Source organism: Condylura cristata, unplaced genomic scaffold (genome assembly GCF_000260355.1).
Source record: "Condylura cristata isolate star-nosed mole 26May11 unplaced genomic scaffold, ConCri1.0 scaffold00037, whole genome shotgun sequence".
Lineage (NCBI taxonomy): Eukaryota > Metazoa > Chordata > Mammalia > Eulipotyphla > Talpidae > Condylura > Condylura cristata.
This window is the reverse complement of record NW_004567138.1, coordinates 10,920,155-10,940,905: the sequence shown is the minus strand read 5'-3', so window position 1 is coordinate 10,940,905 and position 20,751 is coordinate 10,920,155. Positions and strand designations below refer to the sequence as shown.

Sequence of the window (20,751 nt, the reverse complement as noted above, 5' to 3'; positions counted from 1 at the left end):
TGTAAATACCAACACCACAAAGGCAGGTGGAAAAAACAAAGCAGACTCTGTACATGGACTAGTAGTTCAAAAATAATTTTATTTTGACTTATATGATTGAAAGAGTGATGAGTACAAATGCCACCAAACTGAAAGCACCCCCTTTCAATAACAACAAAAAATGCAGGCGTGAATACAAAAGATAGGGAATTGCTCATGCAATACTCAAAAAACACAAGCCAAACAAAAACTGTAACATTTGTGATTGGACTCTCTATAAAAAGGATCATTTCGACCAATTCACACAGCCTACTGACTATACATACTAATGATAGCCTGTACAATGTACCTTTAAAATGAAGGATATATGCATATATATAATATTTATAAATATACAAATATATATATACTTTATAACTTCACAGTTGAAAGAACTACTTGCCAGGAAGTCTGGCAATCCATTTTACTTGAAAAGGAAAGAAAGGTTGTTTTTCAAGGTCTTGATCAAATGTAAATATTTTAATGACATCTAAATGATATTTTATACAAACACATTCAGAGCACAGCTGATGTTCCACAGTTTAAATTACACTCACACATAGTATTTTGATATCTTGGCATATCCCACTTTATATACTCTCAAGAGGAAGAAAAACTACTGAATAAGAACTACTACAGGATCCTGGATGTTCTCTGATGGACTTGTTACTTGAAAACCAGTAATAACTGAGCTGCTAATTTAACTCTGCACCCAGGGGTCCAATCTCTAGCAATGATTTCTTTGAGAAGTAACTATTCCTTAGGGCTCTATTCTTCCTAACCCTGGGTAATTTTTACAGAAGAAGAGGGGATGTTTACCATCCCCATGTAACAATGTTAGCATTTTTCCAACTCCCAGATTCTTCCACTTTCAAAGAGCGTTATCAATCATTTCTGAATTCATGTCTTTTGGTTTTGATTTGTCTTAGCAGCAACATCCCTATATTGTACAAGCATCATCAAAAATGACTCTTGCTTTAAAAAAAGTTTAAACTTTTGATTTTTTTTTTTTTTTTTTTTTTTAGTGAGTATGGGTGTAATCTTAATAAGGCAGTTGTCATTCACCTACCTATCTTTTTTACCATAATGGAAGCATGCTTTTGAAGTTTTCAGGATGAAGGAAAAAAAAGTCCCAAAAGAAAAGCTGGAGGCTCGGAGTAAAAACCTTAAAGTTACAGTGTGTCATGTAACAGGTCCTACAGGTGAATTTTTGTTTGATAAAATTCTTTGTGCTTTGTATTTAAGTTAAATTGGGTAGTTAAGGGGGCCACTCAACCCTGAGAACAAGACAGAGAAAAATCACCAAGCATTTGATAATTATCAAAGGAAGTATCACATGACTATTTCAAGCTCACAGAAGAACTTCCAAAAACATACAAAGATGGCTATTTTAAAATCCTGTACCTATTAGGCAAGATGGACATTTTTGAAACTATTGTCAGATGCCATGAACAATATAATCTACCGAATGGGATGCAATCCCAGCCTAGCCTATGGGCCAGAAAACGGGGAGCAGTACTGAAACAGTGGACTTGAATTCTTTCTACAACCTGCTATCTACTCAGACAGCTTCAGCAGAACTCTTCAAGTTTTAAACACATTCCGGCTAAGTCACAGCACCATCTTGATTCAAAAGTCCATTCGTGAAGACAGCTGTTAGGCAGTGTGAACTTGTAATCAAAAAGCTGTTGCAACTTCAGCTTCATGACGACCGCCAGCTTTCACACAATCTCGAGGAAACTTGTCCAGCTGCTCATATGCCAAGCGTCCATCTTCTCCTGGATATAGAACATGAAACATGAATACCGACAGGAACTTGACTTTTTAATTCATCACTCAGAATAATCAATTCATCCCTATACAGGTTACTATTGTTTGTTGGTGTTAACTTCAGGTGAGGAAACGTCATCTTCTGTTTTTCTTAAGTATGTTGTTTTCTGGGTAATGCTTAGAATAATCAAGAACTTTTGAGAACATGCCAGAAGACTGCCAGTGTGTGAATGTGAGTAGAAATCCTTGGGCCATTTGATGTCCATAATTTCCCATAACAAACTGATTCCTGAGGTGTCTCAGATATTACACGTTAAGTGCATTAGAGATTTCCGTTTGGCTGGTCCTTGACCTTGGCAGGTTGAAATTTCACAGATTTTCTACTTGACATTCTATATTGGTACATACATACATAGAATGATTTTTCAAAAACAATCAAATGTTGGCTTTCAGACTCAGCTAAACAATTCCACTTCAAGATTTAAACATGTGGTGACAAAACTAACCAGTCCACAGTTAGCTCAGTGTTAAAAGCCAAGGGGAACTTGCAAATTTGAATATCTTGTTGCATTTTTCCTCTTCTTTCCATTTTTAAATGTTTAATTATGGTTTACCATTGGTTGTTGGCATTATAATGATTTGGGGGATGGACATCCACACCTTCTCAGAGATGTACTTTTCTTACTTTCTAAATAAGACTAGGAAATAAAAAAGAGCCCTGGTGGCCTAGGGATTAAATCTCAGCACTATCAAAACTAGGGCCTGAGTTCGATTCCCACCTCAGAGGTGACCCACATAGCGCAGCAGACATTTCCTGTCTCGCCTGCTACTCCCCTCAGCAGTGTATTTCAGTAAATCTATCCATTCTGTTCCCCAGTCTGTTTCTGGTGAATTCCCTCACCCCCTCCCCACCGCCATGCACCTCTGACTGCAGCCACTTCTTCTACACAAAAATTTTTAAAAAATGGAGAAAGAAGTTCACTAATGATGATAAGAAGCAGGTTTTCATACATTAACACAAATGAGACAACATGGAAATGCTTTACCATATGCATTCAGAAGTTCATTGTGAAGAAAAATGAAATTGAAAAAAACGGTTCAGGAAAATCTGGATATGCTGGTATCAGTGGGTTTTAGAAAAGAAGTGTACTCATGGATTTTATAACATATTTAATCTCTGTAAACACAGGCTAATAAAAGTCTGGGCGGTTTTACCTTAGGGAAGGAGAATGCTTACATTTAATTTTGGAGGGATATATAATAGGTACAAAAATAATTTGCCTATATTTGAAAAATCTTTGTAGTAAATTCTTCCATCAGCAAAAGTTGGTAGTTTCTAAAGATGCATGTTGATTATTTCTATATGCCTTGACTTTCTGAGACAAGAGTTGTATTTTTCCTACTCTAATAACTTTCATTATTAGATTGGAGTAGAACCTTTATTTGAAAAAAATATTTACACCCAACTCTGACATATAAATGAAAACAACACCATACCTGGGAGTGCTCTGGTGAACAAACACTATTTTAAAAACCACAAATAGTAGCCCAGTTCCTAACTGGCTCATGGATAGATTCCAATGTAGAGGTAATTCCCTCAGGGTCCTCACAGCCTAGGTGGTTAACAGGTCAAGATTCCAGGTGCGTGCCTGACTGGTCAGGGTGTGGGTGGGGAGGTCAGACAATGTCAGCATACCTCAACATGCCTTTCTGTAAAACGAGACTAACAGAGACTAATGGTGCTTCCTCCCTCACAAAGGTCAAGGGTGCATTACGTCAGCTACCCCTTACAAGCACTCAACAGTGCCTGGCTCAGAACAAGGCCTCTCTGGTTGTTCCCAACTATTACCTACAGAGACACAATCAGAGTCAAGTTTTCAGGTTCTCCTGCTTTTACTAACATGGAATTTTCTGGGGCTTTGACTTATACTGGAGTCCCTACTGGCCCTTAACATTCCAGTAAAACAGGACGGGTGCTGGGGGAGAGAGCCCAAGCTTTGGGGGTGGGATCAGTATGGTTACCACCAGGAGTGGGGACCGGCTGGGATGCACCGGGGTGGCCAGAGCCACAGTGAGCAATGTTCTGTCCTATATGTGGCCACAGTCTCACAGGGCTATTTAAACACAAATGATAACCACTCAAAATTAAGCCAAGTTCCGCCTCAGTCACTGGAGCCACAAAGAACTGCTCAATAGTCACACCCACCGCCTGCTGCCCCCGGGACAGAACATACAGAACAGTCCCAACGCCACAGAGGGGTCCCCTAGGCAGCTCTAGATTCAAACACTGAAAGAATTCTTCACTGGTTGGCAAACAGCTCCTGCTCAGCTCCCCATAAATACCCTGTGAGGAACCCCCAGTCCTTTACCATAGGGCATCTTTTATCAATTCTCATCAAAAATACCACTTTTGGGCCTCCCTGGTGGTGCAAGGGGTTAAATCTCAGCACTATCTATCAAGCTATCACCAGCCACTGTGGCTCCCGGCCAGGGAGTGACCCACATGGCACAGCAAACCTCTCTTACCTGCTGCTTCCCTCAGCAGTGTATTTCAGTCAATTTGCCTATTCTTCTCCCTACTCTGTCTCTGGTGAATCCTTCACTGCTCCCCACCCCATAGCACTGGCCTACATCCCAGTTCTTAGATGCATAAATAAATAAAAATAAATCTTTAAAAAATTTCATTTGTACTATATTAATTCACTCAGAGAGGTGTGGGGGCATGGGGTTGAGGGGTTAGTGTACACAGACATTAGGTTCAGAGGTTCTCACACTCTGTTGTAAATTCAAATCATTTGGGGTAGTGGTGGGAGCTTTACAAAATATTCCAATGCTGAAGTACACTTCAGGCGACTTACAGTAGAAACTCTGGAAAAGGAACCCAGAATAAGTATGTTTTAGAGCTGCCTGGGGATTCCAATATGACATGAGAATCACGGTCAGATGGTAAGCGGTATGGGGGGCATGGATTGGGAGGTGTGGGACTACATCTGAAAGCCAGGGTGAAGCAGGCATTATGTTCACTTCTAGAGATGCTGCTTTGTGAATCTTGGGGCACATTCAACAGGGATAAGCTTCCTAGGTCACAATGGAAAAGAAGCAACACTGGCCATGCTTTGCAGGCATCTGGCTTACCTTCATTGTGATCTCTGAACACTGAGGGGTAAAAGAAGCTCAAACTAGTAACACCCTGGGCACATTTTTAGGTAATTAAATAAACTCTATGCCTGTTAGAGCCATCAGAATAATTGTTTTATCCTTTAAGCAAACAAATGCCGGCTAAGATTTCTGTACATGTAATAATAGTCAATAGCAGAAAGAAGTGTTACTAAACTGATAAATGTAAGAAAATACCTCACAATGAATGTTATTTTCACGGTGATTTTAAATGCCATGAGCGTCTCCCTTACATTATTTAAATACTATAGTCAAACTAGGTTGGCTTTCTTCCAACTGGTATTATTGACTGGATTACATTACAGGACTTTCAGGAGAATAGATTTTACACTCTCAGAGTGTCTTGTAAAACAGTAGCAACTCTATATCTTTTCATGGCGAGTTTAAAAAGCCTTTCTATAGTCTCCCAACTCCCCCACAAAACAAAAGTATGAAACCTGCCAGGCATGAACCTTAATAAAGTGAAATGAAGAAGATTCTTTGGGTATTCCAGGATAAAATAAAGGCTGCAATTCTTGTCTTTGGCAGCTGGGTTCAGTTAGATGTGGGCAAATAGCATGCTTCAGTTAGCCAGAGAGGCAAGATGAGACGATAGTAGTTGGAGTGTTTTCTGGGAAATGTGTGGGAAGCTCAGCCAATCCTTATTCTTCAGGTAGGGCCACCCCCTACCTGGTGATCCCACATGGACTCCCAACTCTTGCCTCTGTTTTGTGATTTACATCTATGTTCTTGAGTCCAAACAGGGCTCAGACTGATCAACATATCTAGAAAGTCTCCAGAGAGTAACCTTCACACCCAACACCCAGGCAATCAGAAGAAGGAGTTGCGGTGAGGTGAAAATTGAGCAGGTCCTCACACTTTGTGTGTGTGTGCATCCATAACAACCTATAGGAGGAAGTTGCTAAGACAGCGGACATGAAGCATTCCCTTACCATTTCCTTCCAGAGTATAGGTAAGCCATCATGTAGAAAACAACAACTCACCAAGAGACAACAGCGTTTCTGAGGCCACATTTCTGATTTCTTCAGTATCGGACTGACACAAAGTCACCAGCATCTTAATGCTTTCAGTAGCCTAAGGAGAGAAAATATTCAAATTGCATCTTGACATTTACATCTGGAGGAACATGAGTCTTAGCATCTCAGAGCTGGTAAGGGTTTTAGAAACTATCTTACCTAGGGAACCCCAAAGGTAGCTGAGTGTCAAGAGCCCTCAACTCTTTCATTTTTACTTCCAAGTATAGGAAATTGATTGGTGGTACTCTTGGGATCAGAGAGGGAAAATGAAAACAGCAGAATTGGGTAGAAAAAGAAGTTGGACTGTATGCAACCCCACCAGAGACTCAGCAGATGCCCTGGGGAGCCAGATATGGGTCTTCAGCGTGACGCCAGATGGGCAGGGTCTGGATTTATTTATTTGTTTATTTATTTACTAGATGACTGAAACATTCATTTCGGACCTGATCATTCATGACCAGCTTCTATCCTGGCTGACCTTGCAACAGGCAGCCTTGCTCCTAAGCTTGGGGCCTGAGTCGTTCACGCTTACAGCACCACCTTGTCTTCATTGTGAAACCCCTGGGCGTGCTCGCAAAAGCAGATTCTTTGCTCTGAGGTTGATCGCTAAAATAGGAATTTCTAGGCGGTATGGCAGTTATACATGGGGGTCTTCAAGAAACTGAAGACTGCATCATTTTCCTGTCCCAACAGCAATATATGAGTGTTCCCTTTTCTGTGTAGCTTCCACAATTGTCCTGTCTTACTTACTATTTTAGGAATCGGAAATGGTTATTTACTTCCATTATGATGTGTGTCGCCTTAGTGTTATCTTATTAACATGTTTCCTTATTAACCATTTATAGATCTTCATCAGGAATACCTGCAATCATGTATTTTGCCCATTTATTTGGATTGTGCTGTTTATCTTATTATTGAGGTATAGGCAATTTGTATCAGATGTGTATGTTTTTCAGTTCTTTGTGTAGTTTGGTTTTTCTCCCCCTGTTATGTATATTGAGGTAAAGATGTTTTAAATCTTTGTATCTGAAAGTTATAAGTTCAAAGCTCTACAAATGTGTACTTTCACATCCTGCCACCACTAGGGCCTCGACATAGGTCTACACAAATTCTACAGAGCCAGTGTTCACAGGAATGTCATTTGTAGTAGTCAAAAAGTGGAAACAGGGCTCTCCTTGGTGGCGCAATGGGTTAAAGCACCACATTATGAAGCTCTCGGAAGCCATTACAGCAGAAGTTTGATCCCCATCCAGGGAGCTAACCCATATGGTGTGACAAACCTCTCCTGGCCCACTTGCTGCTTCCTTCAGCAGCATATTTCAGTAGATCTGCCTGTTCTACTCCCCACTCTGTCTCTGGTGAATCCTCTCACCCACCACACCTCTGGTCTGCACCCCAGTTCTGTAAGCATAAGTAAATAAAATCTTAAAAAAAAAAAAAGTGCAAACAGGAATCTCCCTGGTGACACAAGGGGTTAAGTCTCAGCACTATCTAGCTATAAGCAGCCACTGCAGCACAAGTTCAATCCCCAGTTAGGGAGCTGACTCTAACATGGCCCAGCAGACTTCTCCTGTCTCTCCTGCTGCTCCCCTCCAGCAGTGATTTTTAGTTACTCTGCCTATTCTGCTCCCCACTCTGTCTCTGGTGAACCCTCTCATCTGCTGTACCCCTTGTCTGCATTCCAGTTCTTATATGCTCTATGCACTTGGCTTAGTCTCTCTCAAAGCTTAGGGTAAGCCTTGGACTTACCTCTAGGCTTTTCAGGGCCAGGCAAGCTGCCTTCTGGAGCTGGAGGTTTGTCTTTGTCAATGCTTCACAATAATATAGCAAGGCCTGAAAAAAGGAAGGAGGGACATCTCAACAAGATCTGGATTTGCTGATTGTTGATTGGGGGTGTGTCTATACATACACATATATGTATGACACACAGATCACTTCTACTCTGAGATAAACTACAACAGCATCAAACAAGACATCTTGCAAGGCAAGATGGTGCAAGGGGTTAAAGCACAGCACTATGAAGCAGTCCACAGACACTTCAGCATGAGTTCAATCCCTGCCCGGGGAGGTGACCCACATGGTGCAGCAGACCCCTCCTGTTCTGGCCATTGCTCCCCTCAGCAGTGTATTTCAGTTGATCTGCATGTTCTGCTCCCCACTCTGTCTCTGGTGAATCCTCTCACCCTGCCCCCCTGGCCTGTACCCCAGTTCTTTTATGCATAAAGAAATCTTAAACAAACAAACAAGACGGTTTGTACTACCGCAGGACAAGTTTCAACCACCAAATCAAACTTTCTCTAAAATTCTCGCTAAAACCATGCATTCCGAGCTATCAATGGCTGGTAACAAGTTATTCTTCTCTTTGGGAATGTTTGCATCACCACAGTGGTTCATCAGGGATAAAGTGTTGGATGTAGACTGGGGCCATCCCCCCAGTAAGAGGAGCTTTGGCGGGGGCTTCCAGGCCACAGTCTCTGAGTCCCAGAACCAAGCCTCCACCTGTCTGAGTGAGACTTGGCACAGGCCCTGACTTGGGAAGCACTGGCAACCCGTGTGCTTCCAGAGACATATACAGCCTCACAGCGTGCACCCATCACATTTCCCTCTGGACTTAGAGCAGCTGTCTAAGAAATGATAGCTGCTGAGAACTTCTAGAGGTGTATTCCAACAAGGCATGAGAACCTGTTACAGGGCCTCCTTGGTGGCACAAGGGGTTAAGTCTCAGCACTATAAAGTTATCTGCAGCCACTGTAGCATGAGTTCAATCCCCAGCCACATGGGTGACCCACATGGCACAACAGATCTCTCCTGTCTCCTCCACTGCTCCCCTCAGCAGTGCATTTCAGTAGATCTGCCTGTTCTGCTTCCTAATCTGTCTCTGGCAAATCCTTTCACCACCCCCCGACCCCCCACCCTGACACCTCTGGCCTGTACCCCAGTTCTTGTATGCATAAATAAAATTTTAAAAATAATAATAAAAAACCCATTACAAAACAGAACAGCAGACTCTTATTTAAGGAAAAAACAATTATCCATGCTAGCAGAGAGACAGAAAAAGAAAACAAGGAATATACTGGAAGTTATTAATGTGTTTCTTTGGAGGCTGAACTTACCGAGCACCTATGGATAGTGTCTTTTTCTATTTTTTGTTACTTGACAAAGTAGGTATTATTACTGTCAACTGGGAGATAATTATTTTGACAATAGGTGGCAAAGTATTAAAATGCATTAGAGGAAATGAAGCAAGCTGTAGTTCAGCAGCCATGACTGCAGCCCCTACCTTTTCCCTGAAATGTTGGTTTCTGGAGGCTGCTGTCAAGTAAAGTGTCACAGCCTCACTAACTTCGCTGTCCTCTCCAGTTAACAGCAGAGCCAGGGTCCTGAGAACTTCCTGCTGGGCGGGGAGGCTGCTGGGAGTGAGGTCACTCATGGCCTGCAGCAGCTTTTCCTCTCTTAGGGATTGCAGAGTCTCTGTCATGGAAACTAGAGAGAGGAGAAAACAGGTTTCACTTTCTTTTATTTATTTATTTATTTATTTATTTATTTATTTATTTTTATTAAAAAGTTTATTTTTACATCATTTTTCACATTTTTTTTTCATCTCAATTGTAATCCCCACGGGCTTCCCATCACCAAATCACCAGGTTTCACTTTCTAACAGCAAAGTGACATGTTCATTGAAAACGTCAAGAAGGTTCCAGTATACATGAACTGAGTATATATGTAAGAGTAGACCCTAGTGGCTATGAAAATTTTGACTATGATTAAGGTTGAGTCTCTGTTATTGAGAAAAGGGGCAGAAACTACGTTAAGGCACGTGACAAGTCACATGAAGTAAGTGTCTACCTCACACTACTGCTAAAATAACTCAGGAACAGCCAGATGCAAAAATTAGTGACAAAAGGCCCTCCCTGGTGGTGCAGCGGGTTAGAGCACAGCACTGAGAATCTAAAGCCGCTTCCGCATGAGTTCGATTCCCGCCTGCCCCAGAGGTGACCACATGGCGAGGCAGACCTCTCCTGACCCGCCCGCTGCTCCCCTCAGCAGTGTACCTCGTTGATCTGCCTGTTCTGTTCCCCGCTCTGTCTCTGGTGAAGCCTCTCACCGCCCCTGAGCCTCCTGTACCCCAGTTCTGTATGCACAAATAAATAAATCTTTAAAAAAAAATTAGTGACAAAAACACAAGTGCACACATCTTACACTCCTCTTGAAAGAGCAAACTCCATTGCTTCTCTGACTTGGTGTTCTTCCTGTCTGGCAAAATCCTACTCAAGAGTCACTTCAACTCTGTTCTCTCTGTACTCCAGCAACTGCCTCCTGTGGAGGAATCTAGCTTGTTGGTTGGGGCAGGCAGACAATATGATTTGAAAAAATGTAAAATTTTGAGTCCCATTTAGACAAACTGGTTTTGTTCCATGGCTGAGGAAAACACTCTGATTTCTAACTAGATATTTAGCACGGACATGTACTAGTCACAAAAGCATTTGGATAGAAGTGTGTCTGACCAGGATTGATGGAAAACAAACTAACGTTCCTGTCCCATCAACAGAAGTGTCCTTTCCACAATGGGCATGTTTGTGAATTACTGAGACTTCTTGCCTTGTTTCCTCTTTTCCTGCTGTACAAGTTCTGATAATTTCACTGCTTTATACATAGTACCCTAGTGAGAGGTTTTGAGATAGTATGTATAATAGCTAAATAAACAGAAAACAATTTAAATGTTCAACAGTGATCAAATACAATAGCAAACACCCAAATGGAAGGCTATTACAAAACTAATAAAAATGTTTTAAAGAATTAACAGCATAGGAGGTAATGGCCAATAAAAAAAGCAAACAGGCTGTCATACTCTGTCATGAGTAATCATGATCTTGGAATTTAAAAGATATTCAAGTGAAAAAGATATCAACATTTGAAGTAGGAGAACGGATGATTTCAATTTCTTCCTTTATACGTCTCTCTGTATTCTAATTTTCCTTAACTAATGAAAGCCTTTCCCTTTTATTAAAAAAGAAGAAGAAACTCATAAAAAGATTAGGGTTCCCCCCCATCATCATTCATTCCTACTGATCAAGGAATTAAGCCTTCCAGACTGTCATGAGAAACTTAAAGACCTTAACCTCCACCGCTATAAATTGAGTATTACAGACATTGACTCAGAAAACTGATTAACACTGAGACAAGCTGAGACTCAAGAAATGAAGACTATAGTGAGACTTATGTTCCTCACACAATGTCTCCCAGACACAGCCTCTCCGGGCACACTATTTGCACTGTGACTACTGGTGAGGATGCTCTGATGGTGTGGTGCTGGCTGGAGGAAGAGTTTCTTCTCTCACTGTCATGCCAAACTGCCATGCTGGTCGTGTTGTCACAGGACTAATCAAGGACTAAGTCTGGGCTGGGCCAGAGACACTGGCACCACCTTGCACTGAGCCACCCTGAGTCTGCTCCCTTGGTTTCCTCATTTCCGGTCTCCTCACCTGCACTGTTGGGCCTTGGTGGACTTAAAGCAGACAAACTTGAAAGCCAGAACCCAAACCTTTACTGATTGGCTCCATCCCTAAAGAGGTTTTCACTCAGGGCAGATGCTCATTTTATTCTTATAATTCAAGAAAGAAGGAAAACATGGAAAACAATAGTGAATTTCATCATTGCATTTCTATATGTGGACCTCTCCATGGATAAGCAACCTTAGATTTGGTTTTTAATTTTCCCCTTCTTTCTCTGCCCAAGGTCACTACATTTACCTTCTTTTAAAATCCATTTCTGTCTATTACTATGCAAATGCCACCAGAAAGGGCACCATGAAATAGCTTTGCCTATAGGTTTGATCCCATGATGGACAAATACATCAAATACATTCAATGGAAAGATATGATAGACAAGTCTTAAATTATTTCCCAGATACCAGTTTGTGGGAAACTCTGGATGATCAGTATTCCATCAGATGAAGAGGATGTTGAGTGAATCCCTGGTTTATTCCTAGATGCGTTTATAAATAAACGTGTTGTCACAGGACTAATCAAGGACTAAGTCTGGGCTGGGCCAGAGACACTGGCACCACCTGGCACTGAGCCACCCTGAGTCTGCTCCCTTGGTTTCCTCATTTCCGGTCTCCTCACCTGCACTGTCGGGCCAGAGGGCATTTACAAGGCAAATCTCAGCAAAGTCACCATCACAAAAACTGATGAAAAAGACCAGTGGTAGGGCCCTCCCTGGTGGTGCAACAGGTTAAAGTGCAGCACTATGAAGCTGTCCACAGCCCCTGCACGGGTTCAATCCTTGGGCAGGGAGTTGACCTACGAGGCGCAGCAGACTACTGTCCTATCTGCTGCTCCCCTCAGCAGTGTACTTCGTCGATCTGCCTGTTCTGTTCCCCACTCTGTCTCTTGTGGATCCTCTCAGCCCCTGCATCTCTGGCCTGTACCCCAGTTCTTGTAGGCATAATAAGCCTTCTTTTTTTTTTTAAGAACATGGATGAACTGGGAGGGATCATGCTTAGTGAAATAAGCCAAAAGAAAAATACTGGATGGTTTCACTCCTAGGAGGAGTGTAAAGGATTGGGGGAAAAATTGTAATAATGTAAAAACAAAAACAATGAACAACTGTAAGCCAAAGACATTTTACAGGGGTGGAAAGGGAAATGGGATCAGAACTGGGGTGGGAAGAGCTCTTTCACCTGGTAGTGTAAGTCAGAATATCAGAGGTGGCATGGGATCAGGAATAAAAATGGTCCCTGTAAATGGTGGTGGTGCGGGGCGGGGTTTGCACGGGACTATGGTGCTGGCACATGGGTAAAGTGGTGGTGGGAAGCCCATGGGGGTTGCAACTGAGATGGAAAATGCACAAAATGAAAAATGATGTAGAAATAATAAATAAAAAGACTCTATCCAGAATGACGGAAATATACACCCCACCTTGCTTGGCCAGCTGATTCAAGTAACTCTCCAGGTCGCTCACACCGTGGCTGGTAAAGTAACTGTAATACTGGAAAACAGTGATGACTTCTGAGGAAAGGCTGGAGGGAAGCAGAGGCTCAGCGCGGTCCAGAATTTGGGACACCAGGGTCCGAAACACTGTGTGGCAGGGGAAGATATGAAGTCGCTTTTAAGAAACAGGACTAGAGATCCATCCATCCATCCACCCATTCGTTCATCCATCCATCCATTCCTCTTTTTTATTTTGGAGTGATGTATGTGGAGTGAACGACTGTTCAGGTTGTGTGATTTGTGATCTCTCTACACCTGTACTGGTACCCCCGGATCTAGATCCAGATCACTGCTAGCACCCCAAAATGTCTCTTATATTTTCTCAACCTAAAGCGTCACATCTAGGACCACCAGAGGTAATACCAATCTGACTTCTATGCACATCAGTTAGCTTTGCCTATTCCTGAAGTTTTCACTTATTTATTTTGTCTCATTTAAAAGGAATTATACAATATGACCTTTTTAGATCTGCTTCCTTTTACTCAACAAAATACAGCTGAGTTTCATCCAAATTGTTGCTTTAGCTGTGTATGTTCTTTTGAAAAATTGCTGTGTAATAACTTATTGTCTGGAGAGATTATAATTTATTTTCGTGTTGATGGGCATCTGTATTGTTTCCAATGTTTGACTCTTATGAAGAAGCTTGCTTCAGATTTTTTTACACAGGTCCTTTATTTTTGGACCTATTTCTCTTGGCAGGAGTGGAACTCTGGATCTGAGGCTGGGTGCATACTTAGTGTCAATGGGAACCATCCGTTTTCTCGCAAATGCTTACACCATCAAATACCCTCATATTGGTGATATTAAAAAAACTTAACTTAGGAATTATCTTCCTCCACAGATGCAAAACATGCTAAAAGAAGGCATCTCGCTTCTCCTGTTCACTGTTCTACCTCCTGTGCCTCAGGGTGAGGGCGGAGGGAAGGAGGGCAGGCTGCTCCCTCTTACACCTTCCACAGAGGAGTGAGTACGAAATGAGGGAAGAAAGTTTTCTGCAATGGAGAGGGGTGGAGGGGGCACTCGCCAGGGCTTCTAAATGTAAAGAGCTGGAGAGAAACACATTGGTGGCATTTTTATGACTAAATAACAACACAGAAATGCAGTGTTACTGCTGGTATTCTGAATTCAAATAGGCTCCACAGCTTTCTTGGCTTTAAATAAACTATGTTTTCTCTGCCAAGGCAGCCCGCTTCAGGGTTAGCTAGCAAGGATGCAGGGAGAGTGTGGGGAGACCCGGCCCCCACAGAAGGAGTCACTCTCACACAGAAGGAGGAGTCTGCCCTCCCTGAGCCCTCAGGCACCTGAGTCTGCGAGTCCCGGATACTCTGTGTTGACCGCTCTGGCAAAGCTGGCTTCCAGCTGCTTCATCATTCTGTCCGCTGAACTGTGGTAGACACCGACGGGGCTGCAGCACTTGGTCCAGAAAGCCAGCAGAGACAGCTTTTTGTGGAATTCTGGGATGGCTGGAAAAGAAGAGCGAAGCCCTCACTCTGTGATCCAGGTTACGGGTGAAGCATATGCAGAGATGTCCCTGGGGAGGGCCAGATGGTCGAAAGAGCAAAAGAAGTTACCAGGAGGAACCCTCCCAAGCCTGTCGAGTGAGTAATAAGGAGCGTCGAAAGCAAAGCTGTTTGCTTTCAGTAATAGGAAACACAGTGGCTTCCTCTTGGGTGAGGCTGCGATCTGCTCATCTCCTGTCCCCAAAACACCCAGGATCAGAGACTCTGACTTCAGGTTTTTCTGAACGAATGAAGCATGAGAGTAGGTGGCTAGAGTGGTTGTTTGGACCCTGGTCAGCTGACCCTCAGATGAAAATGAAGGAGCCCGGTGTGAGCCAGCAGGCACCTGACATTGCCTTGCCATCCTGAGGAGGGTGGGGAGGACAGGACATGTGTCACCCATAGCCTGAAAGTCCCGCCCCTTTTTGTGCCTCTGTCAGACACCTGCTAAGGTGACCAGGAGGGGGAAGGAGGCAGAGATATACAGGGAGAATCTGCAGGGAGTTGTAGCCTTAATCAGAGGCAGCCTACAAGACCCAGGCACCCACTATCCTGTGGCTCTGAGACGTGACAGAGTCATTCTACACAAGAGCCCTGCGGCCACATCATACACATTCAAAAGCCATTTCCTCATGTCATGTTGTCCACCTACACCAGGGAGGTTTGCGAAGGCCTTTTGCCTGCAGGACCTGGGAGCATTTGACAGCTGTTTTGGAGCTGTTCTAGGCAGTTCCATGGCATAATAATAACCCTACTCATCTGTCTCCAAATGGAGCCATATCAGCAGAAAACCTGGAGACGCTGTCTTTGGGTTGGATGCTGCTTCTGTTTGTACCACAGTACCTGGCTTCCAGAAGTGAGGACCCCTATAGAAAAAGTCACGGTTTGGTTTGATTCCAAAGACCAAAGTGTGGTGTTAATGAAAGCCACACCAGCATGGAGACACCCCCATTCTGTGACCCAACAATGCTTTTCTGCTAGACAGACAAAGTGAATAAATAGACACACATGGAAGAAGGGGTTAATGGTGTCCCTGCTGAGAGGAGAGGGGTGTCATTTGTAGGTGCTCACCTTCGATGACGGAACTGATGTTTCCAATGTTCTCATCGCTGATAGCTGAGAGTTTCTCCATCACTTGGATTTGCCTAGAAAGTTTCTCTAACAGATTTTTTGCCACAAATGGGGTTTTGCTTGAGAAAATAATTTGCTGATAAAACAAACAAATTCATTGTTTCAAATACAGTGTTGTCAACAAAGTTTCCCTCTTCAACCTCATCCTTCCTGAATGTGGGGGATGCTAAATAAATTCCTACAGTGGTTTCATTCTAGTTCGGTAACTTTCCTCATTCCATTTTGGTTACAATGGCTGAAGTTAGATGTTTAACTTTTTTGGTTTAAAATTTTTCATGTCGATATCCTAGCTGGAATTTTCTCAGGCATAGACTTGCAAGATTACTGTAAAGCTGTCTTTCATATACAGATTCTTAGAAACTATGACTTTAAATGAAACATCTAATGACTCCAAGTCCTCGAATCACTTTGTTTTCTTTGGCGTAGCCTGGGATTTTTTTTTCATCAATGTTATAACAACACACTGAACAAGATGACATTATTTGAAGACCTGTTATATTGGAAATCTGTGAATCCTCTGGCATATTTAGGGTATATTTAGACTGAATATCAATGCATAAATAGAAGAAAGATTTATTTTGCATGTGTCGCAATTTTTTACACCATGGATTTATTTTTAAGCTGAAAATTAAGAGCATGCTGAGTGACAGTGATAGCTATAACTAAAACTCTCTTATCTTAAATAACAAGTGGTCTGCAGGTATCAGGTACTGATCCAGTCCCTCAATAGGCATTGGCTCATATAGGGTGAGTACTATGGAGATACCATTCTAATGATGAGGAAACTGAGTCACAGAGAGGTTAACTCTCCTCCCCAAAGTCACATAAACACTAAGTGACTTCGCTTGTGTGTACAAGGAAGGGCCTGAGAGAGAAAAGGACAGAAGACACTTGTTGTCAGAAGGTTCTAGTCCTTTCTGTGCCTCTCAGAGACCTGTCACAGTCACTGACTGGGTGTGGATACAGTTTGCAGACCGGAACTACCAGCCTATATTATCTAAACCATATGGATTCCAAAACAAACAGAATTTTCAAATGCAAAAGTTGAGGGTGACAGTTATGTACTAACATATTTCATGTAAGTATATTAGAAATGAACAACTTGCTTTTGAACATAGTTCAGATATTATGGAATGCTTATTTGTAGACCAAATGAATAAATAAACTTGATCTGGGCAAGGATAGGAATTATAGTTAATTTGCTAATCCTTATTTCTTCATTCTACACCTTTGCATCTTTTGTTCTTCTAGTGCTGATTTTTGTCTCCAGTTGAATTATTATGAGCATGGCCTTACGTCAGGGGGAAGCATGGTGCTTGGGAGACAAACCCCCTTCTTTGTGAAAGAGAATTCTCTCATCTCTCACAAAATAAAGACTTTTATCTTAAAAAGACAAATAATTTGCTCGGCACAGTATGGGGCTTGGCAAGACCAAAGAGCTGTGAAAAACATCTCATTTGAAGAGTTGCTGAAGAAAGCAAAACAACAATTTCGCTCATTTTGGTCAGAAAAATCTGCTGCACTTTCTGTGACACTGGTAGTCACAACCATGAGTTGGAAATCCAAAATGCAGCAGAAGTTAGCTGGTATTGCCCGCCAGGGGACAAGAGTCATAATTAGCATCCGGTTTCCCATAGCACATAAAAGGTCTGAGACTCCTCTGGGGGTTCCTTATCCATGGAGAAGTATATTCTACTTTTCCTCATAAGAATGTTCCAATGTGGCCCTCTCCCAGCCTGCCTACCGACCCTCCTCACCCTGCCTCTTGTCCTCCAGCTGCTCGCAAGTCTTAACATAATTCCTCCCCTTGCACCCTCTTGCTTGACCCATGCCCCTGAGATCTTTGGACATTTGCTTTCACATTCTTTTCCTTCTCCCTACTCAACCAGAAGAGAACAGGATGGGAGAAAACAAACAGCCGGACAAGGAGGAAGCCATCACATAACTACTTGAGGGAAAATGCTTTGTTTGAGGTAGCTGAAGCCCTTCCTGCACTGAAGGAATTTCAAAATACCTGCTCCACTGTTGCAAAACCTAAAGAGTTAACAGCTTCAAAATAAGAATAAAAATTAGACCACAGTAACCCACAATGAGGGCTAACAGGTGGTGATAATGGCTTAGAAAAAAGTTCTTCCCTGTTGTTAACAAGGACATGATCAGGAAGGTCAGGGTTCTATCTGTAGCATTTTGCTTTTAGCTATTTCAGCTTTCAAAAATGAACTCATGTTAATATAAATTCAGTAGTTTTACCTACTATAAAATGATTTGAAAGCAAGAGCAAACTATTATTTCACCTCCCACCTTTTAAGGTCTGGAGAGCTAGGTTTTAAGATGGGAAACCCAGGGCTGAGAGAAATTTTCCCAGCAGAGTCTTTTTTTTTTTAATAACAGTTTATTTTTACATCATTTTGTACATTTTTTTTTCCATCTCAATTGTAATCCCTGCAGGTTTCCCATCACCAAGTCACCCGTGTGCCATCACCATAATCCCATGTACTTCCTTCCCCATCCCCCCCGTTTTTGATCCCATTCCCCACTCCACCCCCACAAAATGTCTCTGGTATATATGGTTGTTCATTATTCTTGTTATTTTCTCGCCTGGTCCATTATACTCCTGCTATGAGTGAAACCATCCGGTATTTTTCTTTCTCTTTCTGGCTTATCTCACTAAGCATGATCTTTTCCAGCTCCATCCAAGTTGCTGCAAAAGACATGTGTTTCTCTTTTTTGGTTGTTGAGTAATATTCCATTGTATATATGTACCACATCTTTTTAATCCAGTCATCTACTTTTAGCCAGCAGAGTCTTTTATTTGGCTCAAATCAAAGCAGGATTGTTCTTGCTTCCTGAATGCTCATGTCCCTGACAAGGCTAAGATAAGGAAGTCCACATTCTCAGCGTGTAAACAAGCTGGATTCTCAAACACAAACACAACCCCCCTCCCTACCTGAACAAGCTGGGTGCAGTACTGCAGGTGCCTGACGATAGTGATGTCCAGGCTCTCGTTTCCTGAGGTGAGTGGAAGTGGGCTTCCTGCCACACTTGTCCCCACGCCTGTGTCCTCTGTCAGTGCTTCACTAAGGTGGCCCCTGGCTTCTGGGTGGACCGACCTATAACTGGTGAAGCAGGAAGAAGAGCAAGACATTAGCTATCTCCTCCCGGGTGGAAACCACAGGCCATCTCAACACAGCTCATACAAAGCTTCCAACAGTCCCCGCAACAAGCTGTCTCTTGCTGACCTATCTTGAAAATTCAAAGGACCTTTCAAAAACTACTTTTCATTCAGCTTGGTTGCAACTTGCTTCATGTTAAACGATCATGCAAACAAATGGCTTCCAGAGTTCTCTGCCTCTCACACACAATGAACCACTTGTCAAGTTGTTGCACCAAGACATGTTTGTGCCTTCCCTTTGCCCTTGTGGTTCTTTCCTGACCGGCTGATGGGGAAATTTGCCAAATTTTAGTGATTTAAATTGTCTATTTGTGGCTTCCGAAAAGCAATGCCGTTAAGAAATAACCTGTCAAGGCCTTTTCCTGCCCTCCGATCAATTGCTACTTGAAGAAAAAGAAAACGCTGCCAAACAGAGATGTGATATTCTAGCCTGGACAAAGCTAAATAGGGTGTTTGAATCTCCACAGACACAGTGTGCTTGTCTCATGTTTCATTGAAGCCCACTCTTGAGGTGTTTAAGGTTAGATGGTGATAGTCATGGATGTGGAAAGATAAATCTGTTGCATCTAGTATTTAAGTTATTCTTAGGGTGAGTCTGTGTGCTAGGGAGGAGGGGTGTGGCCAGGTCATTTCATGCAGAGGGGCTGGTTGGCAGAAAACTTTGCCACAGCTTTCTGGTTCTCACAGCTGGGCTGCAGTAGGGCAGCTTTTTGCTTCTAGGTCATGTCCCTCAGTCTCCACAATTCAAAAAGATCCTGCTCCACAGCTTGGAGGCTTTGACTACTTGCCTCAGATTCTCATTTGTGTTCAACAGAAAAACATTCATCTTATGTCTTGGCAATAAACACATATTTAGAACTCACACATACTTTCCCCAATTTTCCTCGATACCACTGATGAGAAAGAGTAAGACTAATCCAATTAGATATTTTCAATATCAATATTGCATAAAATATACAAAAGCTGTAAGTCTCGTTTGCTTCTAACAGGAAGAAGAAAAAAGTCTTAGACTGATGCCTGAACTTTGATATCCCATGTAATAGCTGAAGCTAACAAATATACAGCAGGATTTTTGATTGACAAAGCATTTTCCAAATTCAACCAAGCTAGAAAAATCTGTGTAGAATGTAGAAATATAATTGAAATGTTATATTCATTTAACATATTTTCTTTGCTATGACCCCAATTTGCTCATGGGATACCTTCAATTTCTCACTGTTTTGTTTTCTATTGGAAAGAAAGTTGCTCCAGGAATAACAAAATCCCCAAATATTACTACCATCCCACAGAGGTTTATGGAGGTTGAAGAGCTTATTGCTTGCAGCAACTTGAAAATCTGCTTATATAGTATGCCAAATGTACAGATTAATGGAAAAGTCACCCTTTTCCTTTGGAAAAGCATTTGTATGTATACATAATCCTTTTCCAGCAATGTTTGAGGTGAGCATGTTTTACTGTGTCTTTTTGGCTTTACCTGAAATGACAAAATGGACCACAGGCTTTCGCTATAAAAAAGGTGGCTTGGCTTCACAAGGAAGACGGATGGTGTCTTCAATGGAAGGTTGAAGATACTGTATCTTCATTCTCCCTTCCCATTGTCCACTTTATCCCCACCCTCGAGAAGGTGATATTCTCCACCGAGGAGGCTAAAGGTCCAGTGGCAATTATTAGTTCCCTCTTCTTACTTGCCAAGGGAAATATGTGTTCTGGGATGTGATCCTTTGCTAAGTTTTATCTACAAAAAGGTCCCACTGAATCCAGGAAATAAAGCTTTGGGGAAAGTACAGTGTGTCAAAACCAAGAGATTGGAAATAAAAGACAAATCAAGGAAAATCAGGTTGATTTTGATCTGCTAGTCAGAGTTCTCCAGAAACATAGTAGATCTAGTGATTTTGGAATTAATTATGTTTGAGTCAAATGGCAGACACCAAACCCTACAAGGTTTATATACACAAAGGAATGCACACACACTCTCT

At 42.2% G+C, this 20,751-nt stretch overlaps 1 protein-coding gene across 1 annotated transcript in view; it reads right to left on the bottom strand.

Annotated features, from left to right (window-relative positions):
• Positions 1-1,018: 1,018 nt before the first annotated feature.
• FAM65B (family with sequence similarity 65, member B) overlaps positions 1,019-20,751 on the bottom strand; it is a 52,309-nt gene continuing 32,576 nt past the window's right edge. Inside the window, exons 14-21 of the mRNA XM_004693333.2 lie at positions 18,551-18,719; positions 15,544-15,679; positions 14,275-14,436; positions 12,902-13,060; positions 9,262-9,464; positions 7,731-7,814; positions 5,949-6,039; positions 1,019-1,796 (exon numbers count right to left, since the gene is read on the bottom strand). Coding sequence (XP_004693390.1) covers positions 1,696-1,796; positions 5,949-6,039; positions 7,731-7,814; positions 9,262-9,464; positions 12,902-13,060; positions 14,275-14,436; positions 15,544-15,679; positions 18,551-18,719 — 1,105 coding nt within the window. The 3' untranslated portion in view covers positions 1,019-1,695. The remainder of the gene's footprint in view (positions 1,797-5,948; positions 6,040-7,730; positions 7,815-9,261; positions 9,465-12,901; positions 13,061-14,274; positions 14,437-15,543; positions 15,680-18,550; positions 18,720-20,751) is intronic.